This window comes from Ceratina calcarata, unplaced genomic scaffold (genome assembly GCF_001652005.2).
Source record: "Ceratina calcarata isolate Rehan_Ccalc_2016 unplaced genomic scaffold, ASM165200v1 scaffold289, whole genome shotgun sequence".
Lineage (NCBI taxonomy): Eukaryota > Metazoa > Arthropoda > Insecta > Hymenoptera > Apidae > Ceratina > Ceratina calcarata.
Window position 1 is genome coordinate 20,543 of NW_017151271.1, and position 15,097 is coordinate 35,639.

General features: G+C 37.5%; 5 protein-coding genes across 15 annotated transcripts; 2 read left to right on the forward strand and 3 right to left on the reverse strand.

Annotated features, from left to right (window-relative positions):
* Nucleotides 1-6: 6 nt before the first annotated feature.
* On the reverse strand, nucleotides 7-5,965 carry LOC108623679 (Ribosomal protein S6 kinase II). 6 transcript variants are annotated; one of them, XM_018022356.2, is made up of 13 exons: nucleotides 4,549-5,018; nucleotides 4,058-4,480; nucleotides 3,608-3,901; nucleotides 3,298-3,489; nucleotides 3,140-3,221; nucleotides 2,829-2,989; nucleotides 2,650-2,756; nucleotides 2,394-2,571; nucleotides 2,001-2,322; nucleotides 1,422-1,930; nucleotides 1,096-1,334; nucleotides 761-1,022; nucleotides 7-490 (listed from the first exon to the last, which is right to left on the reverse strand). In XM_018022356.2, the coding sequence occupies exons 3-13, from the start codon at nucleotides 3,731-3,733 to the stop codon at nucleotides 362-364; spliced, it is 2,307 nt and encodes a 768-aa protein (XP_017877845.1). In that variant the 5' UTR covers nucleotides 3,734-3,901; nucleotides 4,058-4,480; nucleotides 4,549-5,018; the 3' UTR covers nucleotides 7-361. The 6 variants fall into 6 exon arrangements, with proteins under 6 accessions (XP_017877845.1, XP_017877850.1, XP_017877848.1 ...); XM_018022361.1 differs by having other exon boundaries at nucleotides 3,608-3,681; nucleotides 4,549-4,640; XM_018022359.1 differs by having other exon boundaries at nucleotides 3,608-3,904; nucleotides 4,549-4,640.
* On the forward strand, nucleotides 4,725-6,973 carry CycK (cyclin K). Of its 3 annotated transcripts, none has more exons than XM_018022364.2 (8): nucleotides 4,725-4,816; nucleotides 5,033-5,274; nucleotides 5,356-5,487; nucleotides 5,562-5,667; nucleotides 5,744-5,801; nucleotides 5,881-6,053; nucleotides 6,129-6,275; nucleotides 6,341-6,973. In XM_018022364.2, the coding sequence occupies exons 2-8, from the start codon at nucleotides 5,056-5,058 to the stop codon at nucleotides 6,733-6,735; spliced, it is 1,230 nt and encodes a 409-aa protein (XP_017877853.1). In that variant the 5' UTR covers nucleotides 4,725-4,816; nucleotides 5,033-5,055; the 3' UTR covers nucleotides 6,736-6,973. The 3 variants fall into 3 exon arrangements, with proteins under 3 accessions (XP_017877853.1, XP_017877852.1, XP_017877854.1); XM_018022363.2 differs by having other exon boundaries at nucleotides 4,729-4,820; XM_018022365.2 differs by having other exon boundaries at nucleotides 4,729-4,820; nucleotides 6,377-6,973.
* Nucleotides 6,720-8,093, reverse strand: PSMG1 (Proteasome assembly chaperone 1). The gene is made up of 6 exons (XM_018022366.2): nucleotides 7,873-8,093; nucleotides 7,715-7,794; nucleotides 7,475-7,638; nucleotides 7,212-7,407; nucleotides 6,885-7,147; nucleotides 6,720-6,730 (listed from the first exon to the last, which is right to left on the reverse strand). The coding sequence occupies exons 1-5, from the start codon at nucleotides 7,968-7,970 to the stop codon at nucleotides 6,963-6,965; spliced, it is 723 nt and encodes a 240-aa protein (XP_017877855.1). The 5' UTR covers nucleotides 7,971-8,093; the 3' UTR covers nucleotides 6,720-6,730; nucleotides 6,885-6,962.
* Nucleotides 8,094-8,196: 103 nt separating this feature from the next.
* Nucleotides 8,197-14,927, reverse strand: LBR (lamin B receptor). 4 transcript variants are annotated; one of them, XM_026812506.1, is made up of 11 exons: nucleotides 13,248-14,927; nucleotides 12,923-13,157; nucleotides 12,062-12,264; nucleotides 10,832-10,988; nucleotides 10,567-10,744; nucleotides 10,347-10,463; nucleotides 10,195-10,265; nucleotides 9,740-10,103; nucleotides 9,367-9,665; nucleotides 9,042-9,295; nucleotides 8,197-8,970 (listed from the first exon to the last, which is right to left on the reverse strand). In XM_026812506.1, exons 3-11 carry the CDS (start codon nucleotides 12,121-12,123, stop codon nucleotides 8,562-8,564), a joined length of 1,911 nt encoding a protein of 636 aa, XP_026668307.1. In that variant the 5' UTR covers nucleotides 12,124-12,264; nucleotides 12,923-13,157; nucleotides 13,248-14,927; the 3' UTR covers nucleotides 8,197-8,561. The 4 variants fall into 4 exon arrangements, with proteins under 4 accessions (XP_026668307.1, XP_026668306.1, XP_017877867.1 ...); XM_026812505.1 differs by having other exon boundaries at nucleotides 10,195-10,463; XM_018022378.2 differs by lacking the exon at nucleotides 12,062-12,264 and having other exon boundaries at nucleotides 10,195-10,463; nucleotides 13,248-14,924.
* Nucleotides 12,174-13,726, forward strand: LOC108623686 (heat shock factor 2-binding protein). Its single transcript, XM_018022379.2, has 6 exons — nucleotides 12,174-12,288; nucleotides 12,455-12,635; nucleotides 12,715-12,833; nucleotides 12,902-13,006; nucleotides 13,069-13,334; nucleotides 13,405-13,726. The coding sequence occupies exons 1-6, from the start codon at nucleotides 12,232-12,234 to the stop codon at nucleotides 13,724-13,726; spliced, it is 1,050 nt and encodes a 349-aa protein (XP_017877868.1). The 5' UTR covers nucleotides 12,174-12,231.
* Nucleotides 14,928-15,097: the final 170 nt, after the last annotated feature.

The window sequence follows — 15,097 nt, forward strand, 5'->3', positions numbered from 1 at the left end:
CATGTATATACATCCATATGCATGTATATATTTTTGTGTATTCCAATACACAAAAAGGAATGATAGACTTTAGCAAACATTGGATGCGAATGGAAAGCATTTCCACAACAGAGACTGTCGTGCCCGTAGTTTGCCAATTTCTATCACCAATTTTTACTTCGGTATTAAACATGATTTTCGTGGATTGAATTACATCGATATCGAAACATTTTATATAAAACTATCACGTACAAACTACATTTGAACATTGCACAAATAATACTAAACTTACGTCGGCAAAAAATATAGTCTTTTCATGTACGTACATAATTACAAATTAAAAATTGCAAAATTGTAACACGAAGTGGAAGTAGATCTGTTTTTAAACATCGGTAGGGCCCGCAATCTTGGCTTGCGCTCTTCTCCGAGCCAATTCAGACATGTAGACAGGTCCTATGTGAGGTGATCTCGGGCCACTAGACATCGCTCTATATGTTGCCGCTACCGCTCTCTGAAATTATATGCAATTTGTGTAATAATAACAATTTCATCGCAGAATAAAATATATATGTGATTTCTCAATATAATTCAAGTTTCCTCTATGCACAGAAACCCTATTATTTGAAGATATACTTCTCGATACAAATGAAGACCCTCTCTTTTGTTCACTCTGTATTCTTTTTGTTCGACACTTGGTGAAAGCGTTTTCTTTATACGATAAACGAAGGCTTATAAACTCGAACCTTACATCGAGAAATCACTAATCATAAACGTCATCCACCTTTAGACTGTGTGGGTCCCTAACGCTATCAGGTAATGCTTTCTGAGAAAGATAATGGCGATTCATAATCCACGGATTTTTTAATATGCCAGCTGCAGTAGGCCTTCTATTGGGATCAACGTGTAACATCCTTTTAACCAGTTCCTTTGCTTTGCTTGAGATCTGACACCATATACCGGTTTCGACGTCGATACAACCAGGCCCGATACGATCCAATATATCTGTTGCGCTGTCACCAGGGTTGTTGCGAAACGGAGTATACCTATAATATGAAGACAGAATCAGTAGTATCAATTAATTAGTAAGGTTTATACAACAAGCGATCGCTTAATTACCCGGCCAACATAATATACAACAGAACGCCGAGCGACCAAATATCGCACGCCGCATCATATCCTTGACGCTTCAATACTTCTGGCGCTACGAAGTTCGCTGTGTAACAAGGCGTCATTAGCAAACCATTTTCCGCTCTTAACTGTTTCGCAAACCCAAGGTCGCATAAACAGAGTGTACTCGGATCGTCTCCCGGTTTCGAATATAATATATTAGATGGTTTTAAGTCTCTATGAACGACCTATCGATTACGCAAACCAAATTAAGTTCAATCAACGAACCCGGCGCGATACAACATCCATGAAATGATAAATAAACGGATAATTACTCCATTTTCATGAAGATAATTAACTACACTAGCTATCGTGTACATCACTTCGGCAGCTTCCCTTTCAGTCAGATTGCGTCGCTGTAATAATCGGTCGAGCAGTTCGCCGCCTCGTAACAGTTCGAGCACGAGGTAAGCTCGTTTATCGTCTTCGTGAACAGCTTTTAACGTTACGATATGCGGATGCCTTCCATATCGAAGCAGTATTTCTATCTCTTCCGTCGGATTCCTTTTTGATTTCTCTATGACTTTCACGGCGTACTCCGTTTTGGAGGCTTTGTGAACAGCCAAAAAAACAGTACTGTAGCTACCTTTACCGATCGCATGTTTCAATTCATATTCGTCGGCAATGGGAACTGGGCTGACGTAAGTTGGGAAAGACTCGATTAGACTATCACAGTGCTTGTATTCAGTACATTTTGCTTGATCCTCCAGAAGACACGGTGCGACGAAACTGAACCCGCGAAACTGTTCGTGAGCATTGGCACTTGGTGGCATTCCAGGGGAATCTAATCAAATATTTTTATGCTTTGCACGATCCTAATATAAATTAGATAATACTGAATAATTTGCCACTACCTTTAGGCGTTCTACATGTGAATTCGCTATCAAAATAAAACGCATCGTCCTCGTGGCTGACAGCTGGTTTGAAAGGCGGTTTTATTTGTTTTTTGTATAGCGCGTCCCAATCGATTGTTGCGAAAAACGGATGGTTTTTTATTTCTTCTGTCCCGCCTGATCCGAGCCTGTTCGCAGGGATCCTTTTAAATAATACTCTCAGAAGCGCTTGCGCTTCGGGTGAAATGTTGAGAGGCATTCCGAGTTTTGCTCTTAATATTTGCGTCATTGTTTCTTTGGGATTTGCTCCTTGAAACGGAAGAGCTCCGGTTAACATTTCGAACTAAAATGACAAATTTTAATTAGAATTCATAATTGATAATTTCAAGTGTATTTTCCAACGCTAAGACCAACCATAACGACTCCAAAGCTCCACCAGTCAGCAGCAAAGGAATGCCCATTTCTACCTACTATTTCAGGAGCCATGTACTCCACAGTACCACAAAACGAGTACGTCTTACGATCATCTACAGGTTGCTTACATAGGCCGAAGTCAGTTAAACAGATATGACCCTCAGTATCGAGTAAAATACTGTTGCGAACAAAACGATCGTCAAATTTATATGATATTATAAAAATTAAATGAATAATAAATAATATGAATACGAACTTCTCTGGTTTGAGATCTCTGTAAATAATTCCAAGCTTGTGAATGTGACCCAGCGCAAGAGCAAGCTCCGCTAAATAAAACTTTACGTCATCTTCGGTAAACATTACCTAGAACAAGTATTATAAACGTGAAATGAATGAATTACAGGAATACGCATTGGTAAGGAAGCTAAAGGATACCTCTTTTGCTAATCTTGAAAATAGATCACCACCTCTCAAAAAATCTAGGATTAAATAGAGGTTTCCTTCTGTTTGGAATGCATAATGGAGCCGGACAATGAATGGATGTTCAACATCCACCAATATATTCCTTTCCATTTTCGTCCTGACTCTATCTCGAACTGAGAGAATATTACACATTAAATTACTGTTAAAAAAGGGCCACAAAGGTATAATTTTTCAACTGAGAATTGCTCTGAGAGCTTCATTATTTAAAATTAATGTTTTTGGACTAAAAGCATCAGAGCTATTCGGTTTAAAATATTAAATACCTTTCAATGTTGCCTTCTTCAATACTTTCATAGCATAGAGTGTACCACTATCTTTGCCAACAACTTTCCTCACTAGGAACACCTAAACAATTTACTAATGTTAATACACTTTATGTTAATATATTTCATCAATCACATTCAATAGAAATACTGGATACCTTGCCAAAGGACCCCTGGCACAAGACTTTAAGCAGTTCGAACTGGGATCGATCTGCTTTCTCATGACCATCCTTTACAACATCAGCCACTTCTATTTCATGAGACTCTGAGCACCCATTCGAAGATGTTTCAGCCACACTCTCTTGAGTTATCATTTCTTGAGATTCTGATTGCAGGATTTCTACATGTTGCTGAAAATAATATGACAATAATATGACAATTCCACAACGTCGATTCAACTGTCACGAACAGCGAGTAGAACATGTTCGACGTTCGGTCGATTGTTTTAACAATTAGATAAATACGTACCTTTTCGGTGTCATGTTCCTCAGCCCAAGGAACTGCTAAATTTGCTAACGGCATTATATTCGACGTTGCGTTATCTGTGAATTTGTAGAGAGTTTCGTAAAATACTCTTGCGTGCGCGGTCGTCATAAATTGACATTTAATGGTATCACAGGAACAAGACACAAATCACCCTTAGAATGTACTGTTTCGCGAGCGTTCGCGGTACATGGCATCTATTCAGGCACGTATTGACCACAGATAATGCGTTAAACCGAAGGTATTTCAAACCAGATCTCTGACACGAACCGGAAACACCTGCTTTGTACGCATATATATAAAAGACTCGAATGAATAACGATGAGTGCTGTTCAACAAGTTTATTGCAATGATAAAAAAAAATCATCTGATAGCATGGCAGGGACAATGTTTTATAGGAAACATAAATAAAGTAATGCTCAATATAGAACTCACCATACTCATATCGTCACAGTAATTATATTTAGGGCAGAGACGCTAAGCATTCGAAAAATGATCGAACAATTATTAGATACAGTGGAAGTTGCAATAACAAGTTCAATCACATTCTTTGTAATAACTGTTTGACAAAAATAAAGATTACAAAATTACTTCATCGTCCCGTTTTCTGGCGCACCTGTGTTCCTGGCTTAAAAAGTCACCTATGTGCGTTATCGATTTATCAGGAAACAAACACAACATAAAAAAATGTAGAAGCGTAATTAATGACACATGCACGAAATGCTGCTATTACAATTAATGTAGCAGATGATGATGAAATGCGATTGTTTCATCATTTATATATTCTCGTGTTCCCCATTTATATTAACGTTTAATTAACAAACGAATCGCATCATTTAGCATGCAACATTTCCAAATCTGTACAAACAAAAAATGAAGAATGTAAAGTATTTCATTTATTTTGAAATATGTTCATGAGACATTACCTGTGACATCCAACAAGTGGTCTTATATAGGATATAATTATAGACAAAGCGAAAATATGTTTCTAAAGCACGGGTGTCGAACTGCGAATACGTTCGTGCGATGTGTGCGTTCGAATGAATGAGAGAGTGTTAGAGAGTATCTTTATTGTTTGTTGTAATAAACAAACAATTCCATACTAGTAGTGGAAGTGTAATGTGCTAAGTTTCCAGTTTGCTAAGAAAATAATAGTGAAAACATAAAGCAGTGAAGAAGAGGAACGATTCAATCGTTGGTAATCATTCTAACCCATTTTGAAGTTTACAGTTCGTAAAGGCAATTAAGATGTTTTTACAATTCTCTGCTTAATATAATTATTATGCTGTCGATGGCTTTTTCTTGTTTTTCGTTAAATTATTCGTTTAGCAAATCATTTTTTATGAATAATATATCTCAGTGTAATTTATGTGAAACGTTCATAGTAACATCAGTATTGTTAAATTTCAGTATTTGTGTTAAAAGAAACAAAAATGCCATGCTGGTATTATGAAAAGAAGGAGCTGAGAAATACACCATCCATTCAGGATGGAATCGATTATGAAACAGAATGTAGATATAGAAAGGAAGGTGCCAGGTTTATCATCGACACTGGCACCAAAATGGACCTGGGATACAACACGATGGCAACTGGCGTTGTCTATTTTCACAGATTTTACATGTTCCATTCATTCAAAAATTTCCCAAGATACGTGAGTATTTAATTCTGTACTTAGTGTAGAATAGTGTAACAGGTGGATAAGTTTCATGTATTACGTACAAATGTCATGTAGGTGACTGCATGCTGTTGTTTGTTCCTGGCAGGCAAGGTAGAAGAAACTCCAAAGAAATGTAAAGACATAATTAGGATTGCAAAGTCTTTGTTAACTGAACAGAAATTTATGACATTTGGGGAAGATCCGAAGGTAGATTTCTCTTCCAGTTAAGATAATAATTGCTGTACTAAAATGAACTGTTTATGAATTTTCTCATTTCTAAGGAGGAGGTCATGACACTAGAAAGAATTCTGTTGCAAACTATTAAGTTCGATTTGCAAGTTGAACACCCATACAGTTACTTGTTAAAATATGCGAAATGTCTTAAAGGTATGTCAATTCTTACGAATTTCTAATATAACAAATGTACTCGATGACACAGTAAAACCGATGGTATATATTACAGGCGATAAAAATAAATTGCAAAAGATGGTTCAAATGGCTTGGACATTTGTTAATGATAGGTAATAATGAAAGTAGTTCGATATTATTTATGTATTAATTACAACAGAACATGTTACCTTCATCTGTTTTCTGTTACAGCTTATGTACCACATTGTCATTGCAGTGGGAACCAGAAATTATAGCTGTAGCTCTCATGTATTTAGCTGGAAAACTAAGCAAATTTGAAGTAGTAGATTGGAATGGAAGACAACCGAAACATTTACGTTGGTGGGACATGTTCGTCGAGGACGTGACTATGGATCTGTTAGAAGGTTTAAATTAAAGTCTACTTTTGAATGGGTGTAAAAAATAAATGCAATCTCTAGTTGTATATTTGATGTTTCTAGATATATGTCATCAAGTATTGGATTTGTATTCACAAGCAAATAACGCGAAACCACCGGACTCACCGCCGTTGACACCGTCTAATGAATTAGCTAGAGACCGAGCTATACAACCACCTGTTACAGAGCCAGCATCGACTACACCGAATGGTATGTGCAGCGCAGAAAGTTTATTATCGATACGAATCAGAATTAAATTAAATATCGTGTCACAGTTACGCCGGGGAAGATTAAAGTTGAAGGGTCTGCAGTTTCAGCAAATGGATGTTCAACTACAGACACCACAGACGCAATGAAGCCAATGGACGTACCGACACACTTCCAAACATATGCAGCGAATTTCGCACCTAGTAATATCAATTACCCTCCAGCATTTCCACCAACTAATGTTTCTGTACCCCCGCCTCCTGTAAATACAATGAATCATATCGTCCCGCCAATACATCATTTGCCTACTGCCGGTGCCATCAGGGCTCCACCACCTGCTCCTTCCACACCACAACCACCGTTCCAACCGTATGCTTATCCTACAAACGCAACGTATTTTCCTCCAAGTAATTCAGTGCCGCCCGCACCTGCACCACGTGCATATTACCCGCCACAACCTTAACACATAAAAATCGGTAATACTATATTTACGAAGTTTGTTTGTGTAACTATTATTAATATAATAATTAAAATCCGTATTACCATGGAAATTATAATTGAATTATTGTAAATAATGTAAATATGCAAAGTTTATTATTGACAATAGCGTACCTAGAGGGTGAAGCTTTTATATGTATCACATGATGTGTGTTTCAATTTACGACTTCAAATAGAAACGAATAGACCGTTTTACATATAAAGGTTGCCTTTATTAAAAAAGTCTTTCCCAGCAAACGTGACATCGTGTAATTTACAATTTACCGCTGCGAACAGCTTTAACAGTGGTTCTGCAGACAATGAGTCGAGCGCGAAACAATCTGTATATAAGACGTACAAAACTGCAGGTAATTCCATAAACTCGGCGTATGACAATACTGAAAGAAATATATGTTTCAATCTGTAATTTTAACTATGTACCACATTTTATTAAATACCAACCTCCAGCGGTAACTCCGTATATGATGTTTGGCCGCTCCAAAAGTGGTTCTTTCACTTTGCAAACGTTCTGCCCATTTTTTGTAAATAGCATCCTTAAGAACGACGGTACTTCTGGTACGTTTTTACTTTTAAATTGAGACATGTGCCGACACGTTACGCATATTGTATTTTTCACGCTTGATATGACATCACTCATCTAATAAATTTGACGTTAATTGATTCGTGTTGTTATTAACAAGTACATTTAAGATGAATGTTAATACCTTCTCCACAAGCATTCCTGAGAATTTTACATCGAATTGTGAAGATACAATGCACACGTATACCTCCTCGTTTACTTGATAAATCGTGCACAGTTTTTTCTGCTTATCGTCCTCCACGAAACATGCTTCCTCTGAGTTCTGACATAAACATTCTTTCGAAAAATCTGCAAGTTCATCAACATCGTTTACAAGGCCAGTAGAACGTAAATGCCGGCATGGATAAATGCACATGTATATTACCGATTAACATTTCGCCTTCGATGACAATTAATGTATCGATGTCAGATGGTTTATCTTTCAACCATCGCACAAAAAATTTGCTGAAATATATTCAAAAAAAGCATACCTGAAAGTAATTGCATACAGAAGAGGTTACGTTGGATAAGAGTTTAACTTACGGTTCTTTCACAGAAGATTCACTTGTTCCATTTTCGTCTTCATCGTCCCAAAACGCGCGTGATACCGGGAACACTACCTCGCCAAAAAAACTTGCCATTTTATTAAATAATACTTGAGAAAACCAATGCAGACACTGTTGACAGAATGAGACTTCTCAATGCTGTGGTTGCTGTGTCATACCATCACACTAGACGATGACACACAGGAAAACAGAGATTCAGATCTCACATGTATTTTACACAAGGAAAGGAAACATAATATTATAAAAACCACGTGAATATTATAAAATTATTTATTTGTCAATTGTACAATTGTATTTATATAAAATGTATAAAAACTCTGTTTCGTCTTTATTATATAGAAATATATTGTACATTTACATATCTGTATCAAGTATATCTTATCATCTATATCTTCTGTTTTTGTTTCTTCATAAATAACTGCACTTTGTTCATTATCTTAAAGTTTTACACAATTGTTATGCACAAATCTAATACTAATGTCATGAATATTCTCTTTCTGTTTGGACCCTATATATTGTCCAATACATCTGTTAAGACTAACTTAACGTGATACCACTATAATGAACATATTCTATAAAATAATGAGCATTACAGATGTTAAAGGTACAACTTTGTGACACATCATGTGATTTAGAAATACTTGGCTAACATCGTGCATACATGTTTTAAAATATACGGGGTAAAATCATGTACTTGACGCGTGATTCGTATTCCTCCCACGCTAATCCGTAACGCATTTTACAGCGTTCATTGTCCCTTATTGCTCGATGTACTAATAAAATTGTACACAGTATTGTGTAATAATAAGGCATAATATCACATGCCAAACTGATGCACGATATCGACCACCACATGATTATATCACCTAAATAATTCGGGTGCCTTACGTGACCCCATAATCCAGACACCATGAGCTTCTTACCACGTACAGTTGGTATTGTTTCAACATGAATCAACGACGGAGACAAAGGATTTATTCTGAACTCGTTTTTCTGCAAGTTGCTCTTTCTATATAGGACGTACCCGAGTAAGAAAGTAAGTACAGGGAATACGAACAGATAACTGAGTGTTGTCCTGAAATACATGTTTAATTGTAGCTCTGACTTTAAATACGTCTGCGTTGCGATACTTCTGTAAAGACTCACCTGTGATACAGCATATATTTTGTTGCAAGAGTAGGTAAAAACGGGTATAGCATGTAACCAGTGCACAACATGTAACCAGTTCCCTCTTGCGTTACTTCGAATGTTGTAAGTAACGCGTGTTCGTAAACGAGTGCGTCCATTGCGTAAATTATTTGCAATAAGGTGCCCAATAAGACACCTACATTGTTTTGCTCTAAATTGTAAATGTCGAACTTCTCAATTGATTTCAATATTATAGACAAATTTATGAGAACCTGTAATTTTGTGTAAGTTATATAACGTGTATGTCAGTAGGTAATAAGATATTTTAACAGGCAGATTTTACTGTAGCTATCATGGATGTCCGGAAGAGATTTATTTTAAAGTCCACTTGACCCATTCGTGGATTGATTTCCCTTCCTTGCCAAAAGTTATATATTACACTTTTAGTAGACCCGTGTATATTTAGATTTGCTATCGGGGCTTTGCCTCCTTTTATAAATAACAACAATGATAAGATTACTCCAATGATCCAACCGCTGACCGAAAATTGTACATAATTGTTTATGATAAAGTCAGCGATTTTAAATTCTTTATATGTACATGCGACAAATACGATTATCGATAGAAGACAGCACACAAATCCTGAAAGGACAAGATTTATAGTTTCATTCAAATGACACATTTATCAAACAAATTCAAATATTGTACAAATTTACCATTTAAACGATACTGTAATCTCCCGATTCTACTTTGTAATCCATCGACTTTTTGTCCAATCGGGATCATCGATATAACAGTTACAAACAACAGAAGACCCAAATAGACACCAAAAACTTTTAGATCTATGTAAGAACTTAGATCTTCGGGTATATTAAAATAACCAAACGTGCATGTGCTTTCTGTGCACATTAATTGCGGTAAAATCGTAATCAGAGGTGTCAGAAATATCAGAAAGAATGATCCCATCCATCCTCCCCACTCTTGGGGTTCATTGACCATATTTATTTCTTTTTTCCGCTTTTCTATCTTTTCTGTACTAGGATGTACAACTTGTTCGTAATTTAAAGATTTCAATAAATCCTGAAATCAAGCGTTGATGGGAAAGGAATAAAATATTTCATTCCTTGTACTTAATACAGATAATTTTAATTTTACGAAAAAGAAATTCTACCTGATCTCTTTGTACTGAGTGGCCTCTCTCCTTTTCTTCAGCGCTAAATTCGTGAAATTGACTTTTCCTTTCTAAAGGAAGCGAGACAGCTCTATTAATGTTTCTTGTAAGTAAAACCATTTTATTCAGGTCTGATTCGGGTTTTACCGTACCAGATAACAGTCTCGTTGACCTGCGCGTGACTGTTCCCAGCCCCTTTACACGTGAGTGAAGCGGCATTGATTCAACGGAATAATTTTCGTCATCTGTACTTTTCGTACTTATGATATCTACATATTTCATATATAAAAAATCGAACTACTTAATAGTTATTCTTTAAAGATAGTGTATCGTTCTCCAAATATGATTGTTAATGAATGGCATGACTCTTACCAGGCATATCGATCCGCGGTAAAGAAATTTTAGCAAACTTTGTACCCTTTGCATCTTGTTTATTTGCAGATGACGGAGGCCTTCCAGGTGATCGTCTACCAGGAGACCTTCTAGCTGGAGAACGCCTAGTAGGACTTTTCCCAGTTTTTCTTGTTGTACTTCTAGATGGTCTATTTAACTAATTATTAAAAAAAAAAAATGCTACACAAGATGTTTACGGCTTTAAAATGCATAGCTGAAATTCAGATATTTTTGAAATACATACCCTAATATCATTTGGAAGAATATACTGCTCAGTACCAGTTTCAAATTGTACTTTATACAATTCACCCTTCATACCTAATACTGTACCCTTTTGATACCTATCAGTGCTCGGATATTTTGCGAGCACTTCTTGTCCTTCTGCGAACCTCATTATGTACCTAATAACCAGTAATTAATTTTAAATAGTTTTTGTTGTTACATAATAGTTGATCAAATTTCAAACGCAACAGATTTAACTATTTCCTTTTTACTGTATATGAAGTTTACGTTAATTTGTATAAGAAGAATGAACCACTATGTTCATTTACTGTTGAAATTATAAAATAAATTGACCATCGTCCCAGGTTCTCGTAGTTGGAAACGCTCGGGTATATCGTAATTTATGAATTAAGTTCGAACATATTTAAACGTAAATCAACACTTTTTTATAACTCACGTACAATTTCACTTCAATCACAGCAATATCTTACAACGAAATTCCGGCTGGTTTAAAAATAAAGGAGCTTCTAATCGTAAGGTTATAATTAACGCTTTTTTTTTGCATCATAACACGAAGACGCGCAGGACGCGCACACGTTGCGCCGTTCCTAAATGCACAAAGTGCAACCCACGCTCTGCGCGTTAGCGTCGCTTGTATTTCGGCCTGTTTACAATATAAAGAAAATTTCGCTGATAAACATTTTTGACAAATGAATGAACGAAATTAGAATGAGCGTTGAATATATTTGCATTTGTTGAATCTGGAATTCCTAAGTCTGTAAGTCCTGAATTGTGAGAGTATTATTTTTAAATTCGTGCTTGCTGTTTCATTTATACGCACATGTGCACTGACAATTATTATCTTGAATGAAATTATCTCCTCTAGAGATTAAAATATAATACATGCACCTTCAATACTTACAAGGATTAAAAAGGTTCAGAAGAAGCATTTGTTTTAAACACGTGTATGATTATCGATACCATTTTTCGGTCTTAATAATTAAGATACGATAATATCATACAACGTTTATTTTTATCGGGAAGTAAAATAGAGAGACTGATAAATCTTTTTTGCATCTTTGAAAGAATATAATATAAATAAAAACAATTTCCAATCTTTTTGAAAATCAAATTAAGAAGACACCATTATAAGTGCGGAATTTTCCTGGCCATTATCACCGAAACACAGACATGCGCGCTTTTGTTTGAAAAATGATACTTCAAAAAAGAAAAGATTTTTCCTTTTACTTACACGAACCAATTGACTATAGCCTTTAAATACCGTTTGAATCTCGCACGGTACCGCATGCACATGTTTACAATATCAATTTATATTTAACGCAGGCTATAATAATTTTCACGATATGACATGAAGTTTTTCAAAAGATTGTCAATATTGGCATAATATTCAGTTGGATAAACATGGACACGAATGCTGAGGAGGATCAAACAAATCTGAAAGACGATGAACAATTTTTAGTACGTTAAAAATCGGCTGATATTCCGTTCGATGTTTAAGCAACAATTAGCATCGTACATTCTGCGCTCTGTGGTTTTGTAGAATCTAGAAAATAGCCGGAAGTGACGCTAAAGGGAAACCTGCTTCCGCGTAACGTATGCAATATGTAATAAAAAAACTTTTCAGATCTCCGTGGAGGACACCTTGCAGACCGTCGAGAAAAGTGTTCATAAATTTATGAAAGACTTGCCAGAAGCGCTTGTTACTTCTGGCTTAGACTTAGATTTAGAGAGGCTAAATATACAAGACAGGCAGAAAATACAAGATCTTATCGGTCCGAAATCTCTGACCGATCGGATAAATAAAGGTGTGCGGATTTATTTGTTATCATTCGAAAATAGCGAAAAAATGTAGGTCGTATCGTTTCACATTCTCGACCTCTGCAGAGGAGAAAGAAAGAATATCGGCACTGGAATTCGAGTGCTCGCAATTACACGGTCAGCTGCGGCAGCAGGTAGACGCGAATAAAAAGGCGCAAGAGGAGATACAATATTTAAGAGAACAAGTAATTCGACAACGCCGTGACACATGAATCGGGCAGCGTCATTTAACGCGCATTTATTATTTCCATAGATATTGAATCAGAGTACGTACTGTGCGACTTTAGGCGCAGTTTTGGGCAATTTGACATGGCGTGCGTCTAGATGTCCGGAGATCGTTGATGTCTGGCTATCTGGGGTAAATATCCATTCTATGTTCGGGATCCGACGAGCAGCGAGGTTTCGACCGTTTCGTTTCAGTTTCAGGATAAGATTGGCGAGTTTTTATCGATAACGGACGGAAGTTTCGTCGCGTTTATAAACACTTATCGAAATGCATTCCCCCCCACCTGTAACGTCGAATATAAGTTTATAATTGGGTTGTTAGGCATTGTGACGAATATATCGGCAACTCCCGAAGGACGTGAATTTTTAATTACCGATCCGAACGGCAGGGCCTTCATACAAAAGATGGTGAAACTCATGCCCACCTTGCCTCTGTCGCAAGGCTCCTTGTCGCTGAAGAGGTACTCATTTTATCAGCAATTAACGACCAACGATTATTTGTACATGCTCATGGCGAACGTATCTCTTTAGATTAATGCTGATGACGTTCTACAACGTCAGTATGAATAAAACCGGCTTGCAACATCTCTTCGAATTGCGGATCGGCGACATGCTGAGTTATTATCTAAAGAACAATTCTCTGCCGGACGAAATATTGTTTCTGTGTCTGCGCGTGTTGTACTCGATCACGTATGGTCTGACCAATCCGAAGTACATTCACGAGTTGATCACGAGCCTGCCGATCGGCAAAATAGAGAATATCGCGACTTCGAACAAGAACGAGATGAGCACGGTCGCGAAACAAGTGATAAAACAGTTACGGGATTCGCAGAAATATATCGGTTCGAATTGAACATGTTTGCCTTGATTCTCTTTCCCGTCGAACACTGGACGCGGCGAGGTTGCAATTTGTTAATAAGAAAGGTATTTTTCTCCGTGTGGCTAATCTTCTAGATAAACCGGGGACTTAAGAGATTCGAGCGAGAAGACGATTCACGAGGCAACGACTGTCTGTATGCGCATACCTACTTCGGTATTCGCGGAAATGCGGTTCTCGTTTTTGTTGGAAGGCGTCAATTTTGCGATTACGGCGTTATCAAACAATTCGAATGTTCTCGGGATTTGTTCGTGACTACTCTCAGCCACCGTCGACTATCGATCTGCGTTTGTGCTGCTATAAAATAAAAGCAATTGCACGGGACAGCGTACGGAATAGTACGAAATCGATTATGCATACAGTTAGATAATAAAACGTAATCGTGTGCATAAATATTTTCTGGTTGATTAAACGAATTACGCAAATATTTTCTGATAGAGTAGGCACTATGTTTACCCGTTTATTCACACCAGGATTAACTGGCGAACGAACGCTAACTGACTCTCACTCCTATTTTTTTACAGTTGTAAATTTCATTGAAATGCCCATCTGCGTTTGATCGCGCGCAAACGATCGTTGCATCAATAGCAAACGTGCTATTCTAAATTTCATTGAGCATCGACGACCTTCAACTCCGAAGGTTGCGACGACGAACACTGCAGTGTCTATCTCGTTCCGGAGTCGCAACCCCACCGAATAGATTCGTATCTATCCCTATGTTCGACTACGTTTCGCAATCGCAAACCGGCTCCTTGTTGATACAATGTTGTGATACGTAAGCCGTGTAATTACACCTCATACTTGGTCTTATAATTACAAGTTTGAAAACAGGTGAACAACCGCAATTTTCCATCAAGGACTAAGTTGAACCGATGCAGAGAGCAATAAGACGCGCCGTAGTAAAAATCTATTTCGTTAAACGAAAAGTGACGACGAGTTCCAGAGACATTATCCTTCGTTAATCAATGACGGACGAAAGGCCATAGGTTCGTACGGTCTGACTCACGATCACGCTAGCGAAAATTGCATACATAGATCGATTCTTGGAACAAAAAGGAAAAAGCGGGGACATTAGCTGCAGTATATAGTGTGCGACTCGGGGAAATCTGTATGTTTGGTTGTGCATAAAGAGACATATGGAAAACAGCGAGTAGAAGAAGGACGGGCGGAAAAAGGGCCGTAGGGTGGGAGCGGGGGGGTTACAGAACGATGCATGCAATACCGAGCAGCTATCGCGTCGATAATCGAGCTGCGCAAGCTCCTGGTGAGAGGTCGCGTGGAGGCGTGCGCGACGAGAGATCGCGCTTGCGTTCGGTACGCGGCGTATCGGCGCGTTCAGCGGCCGCG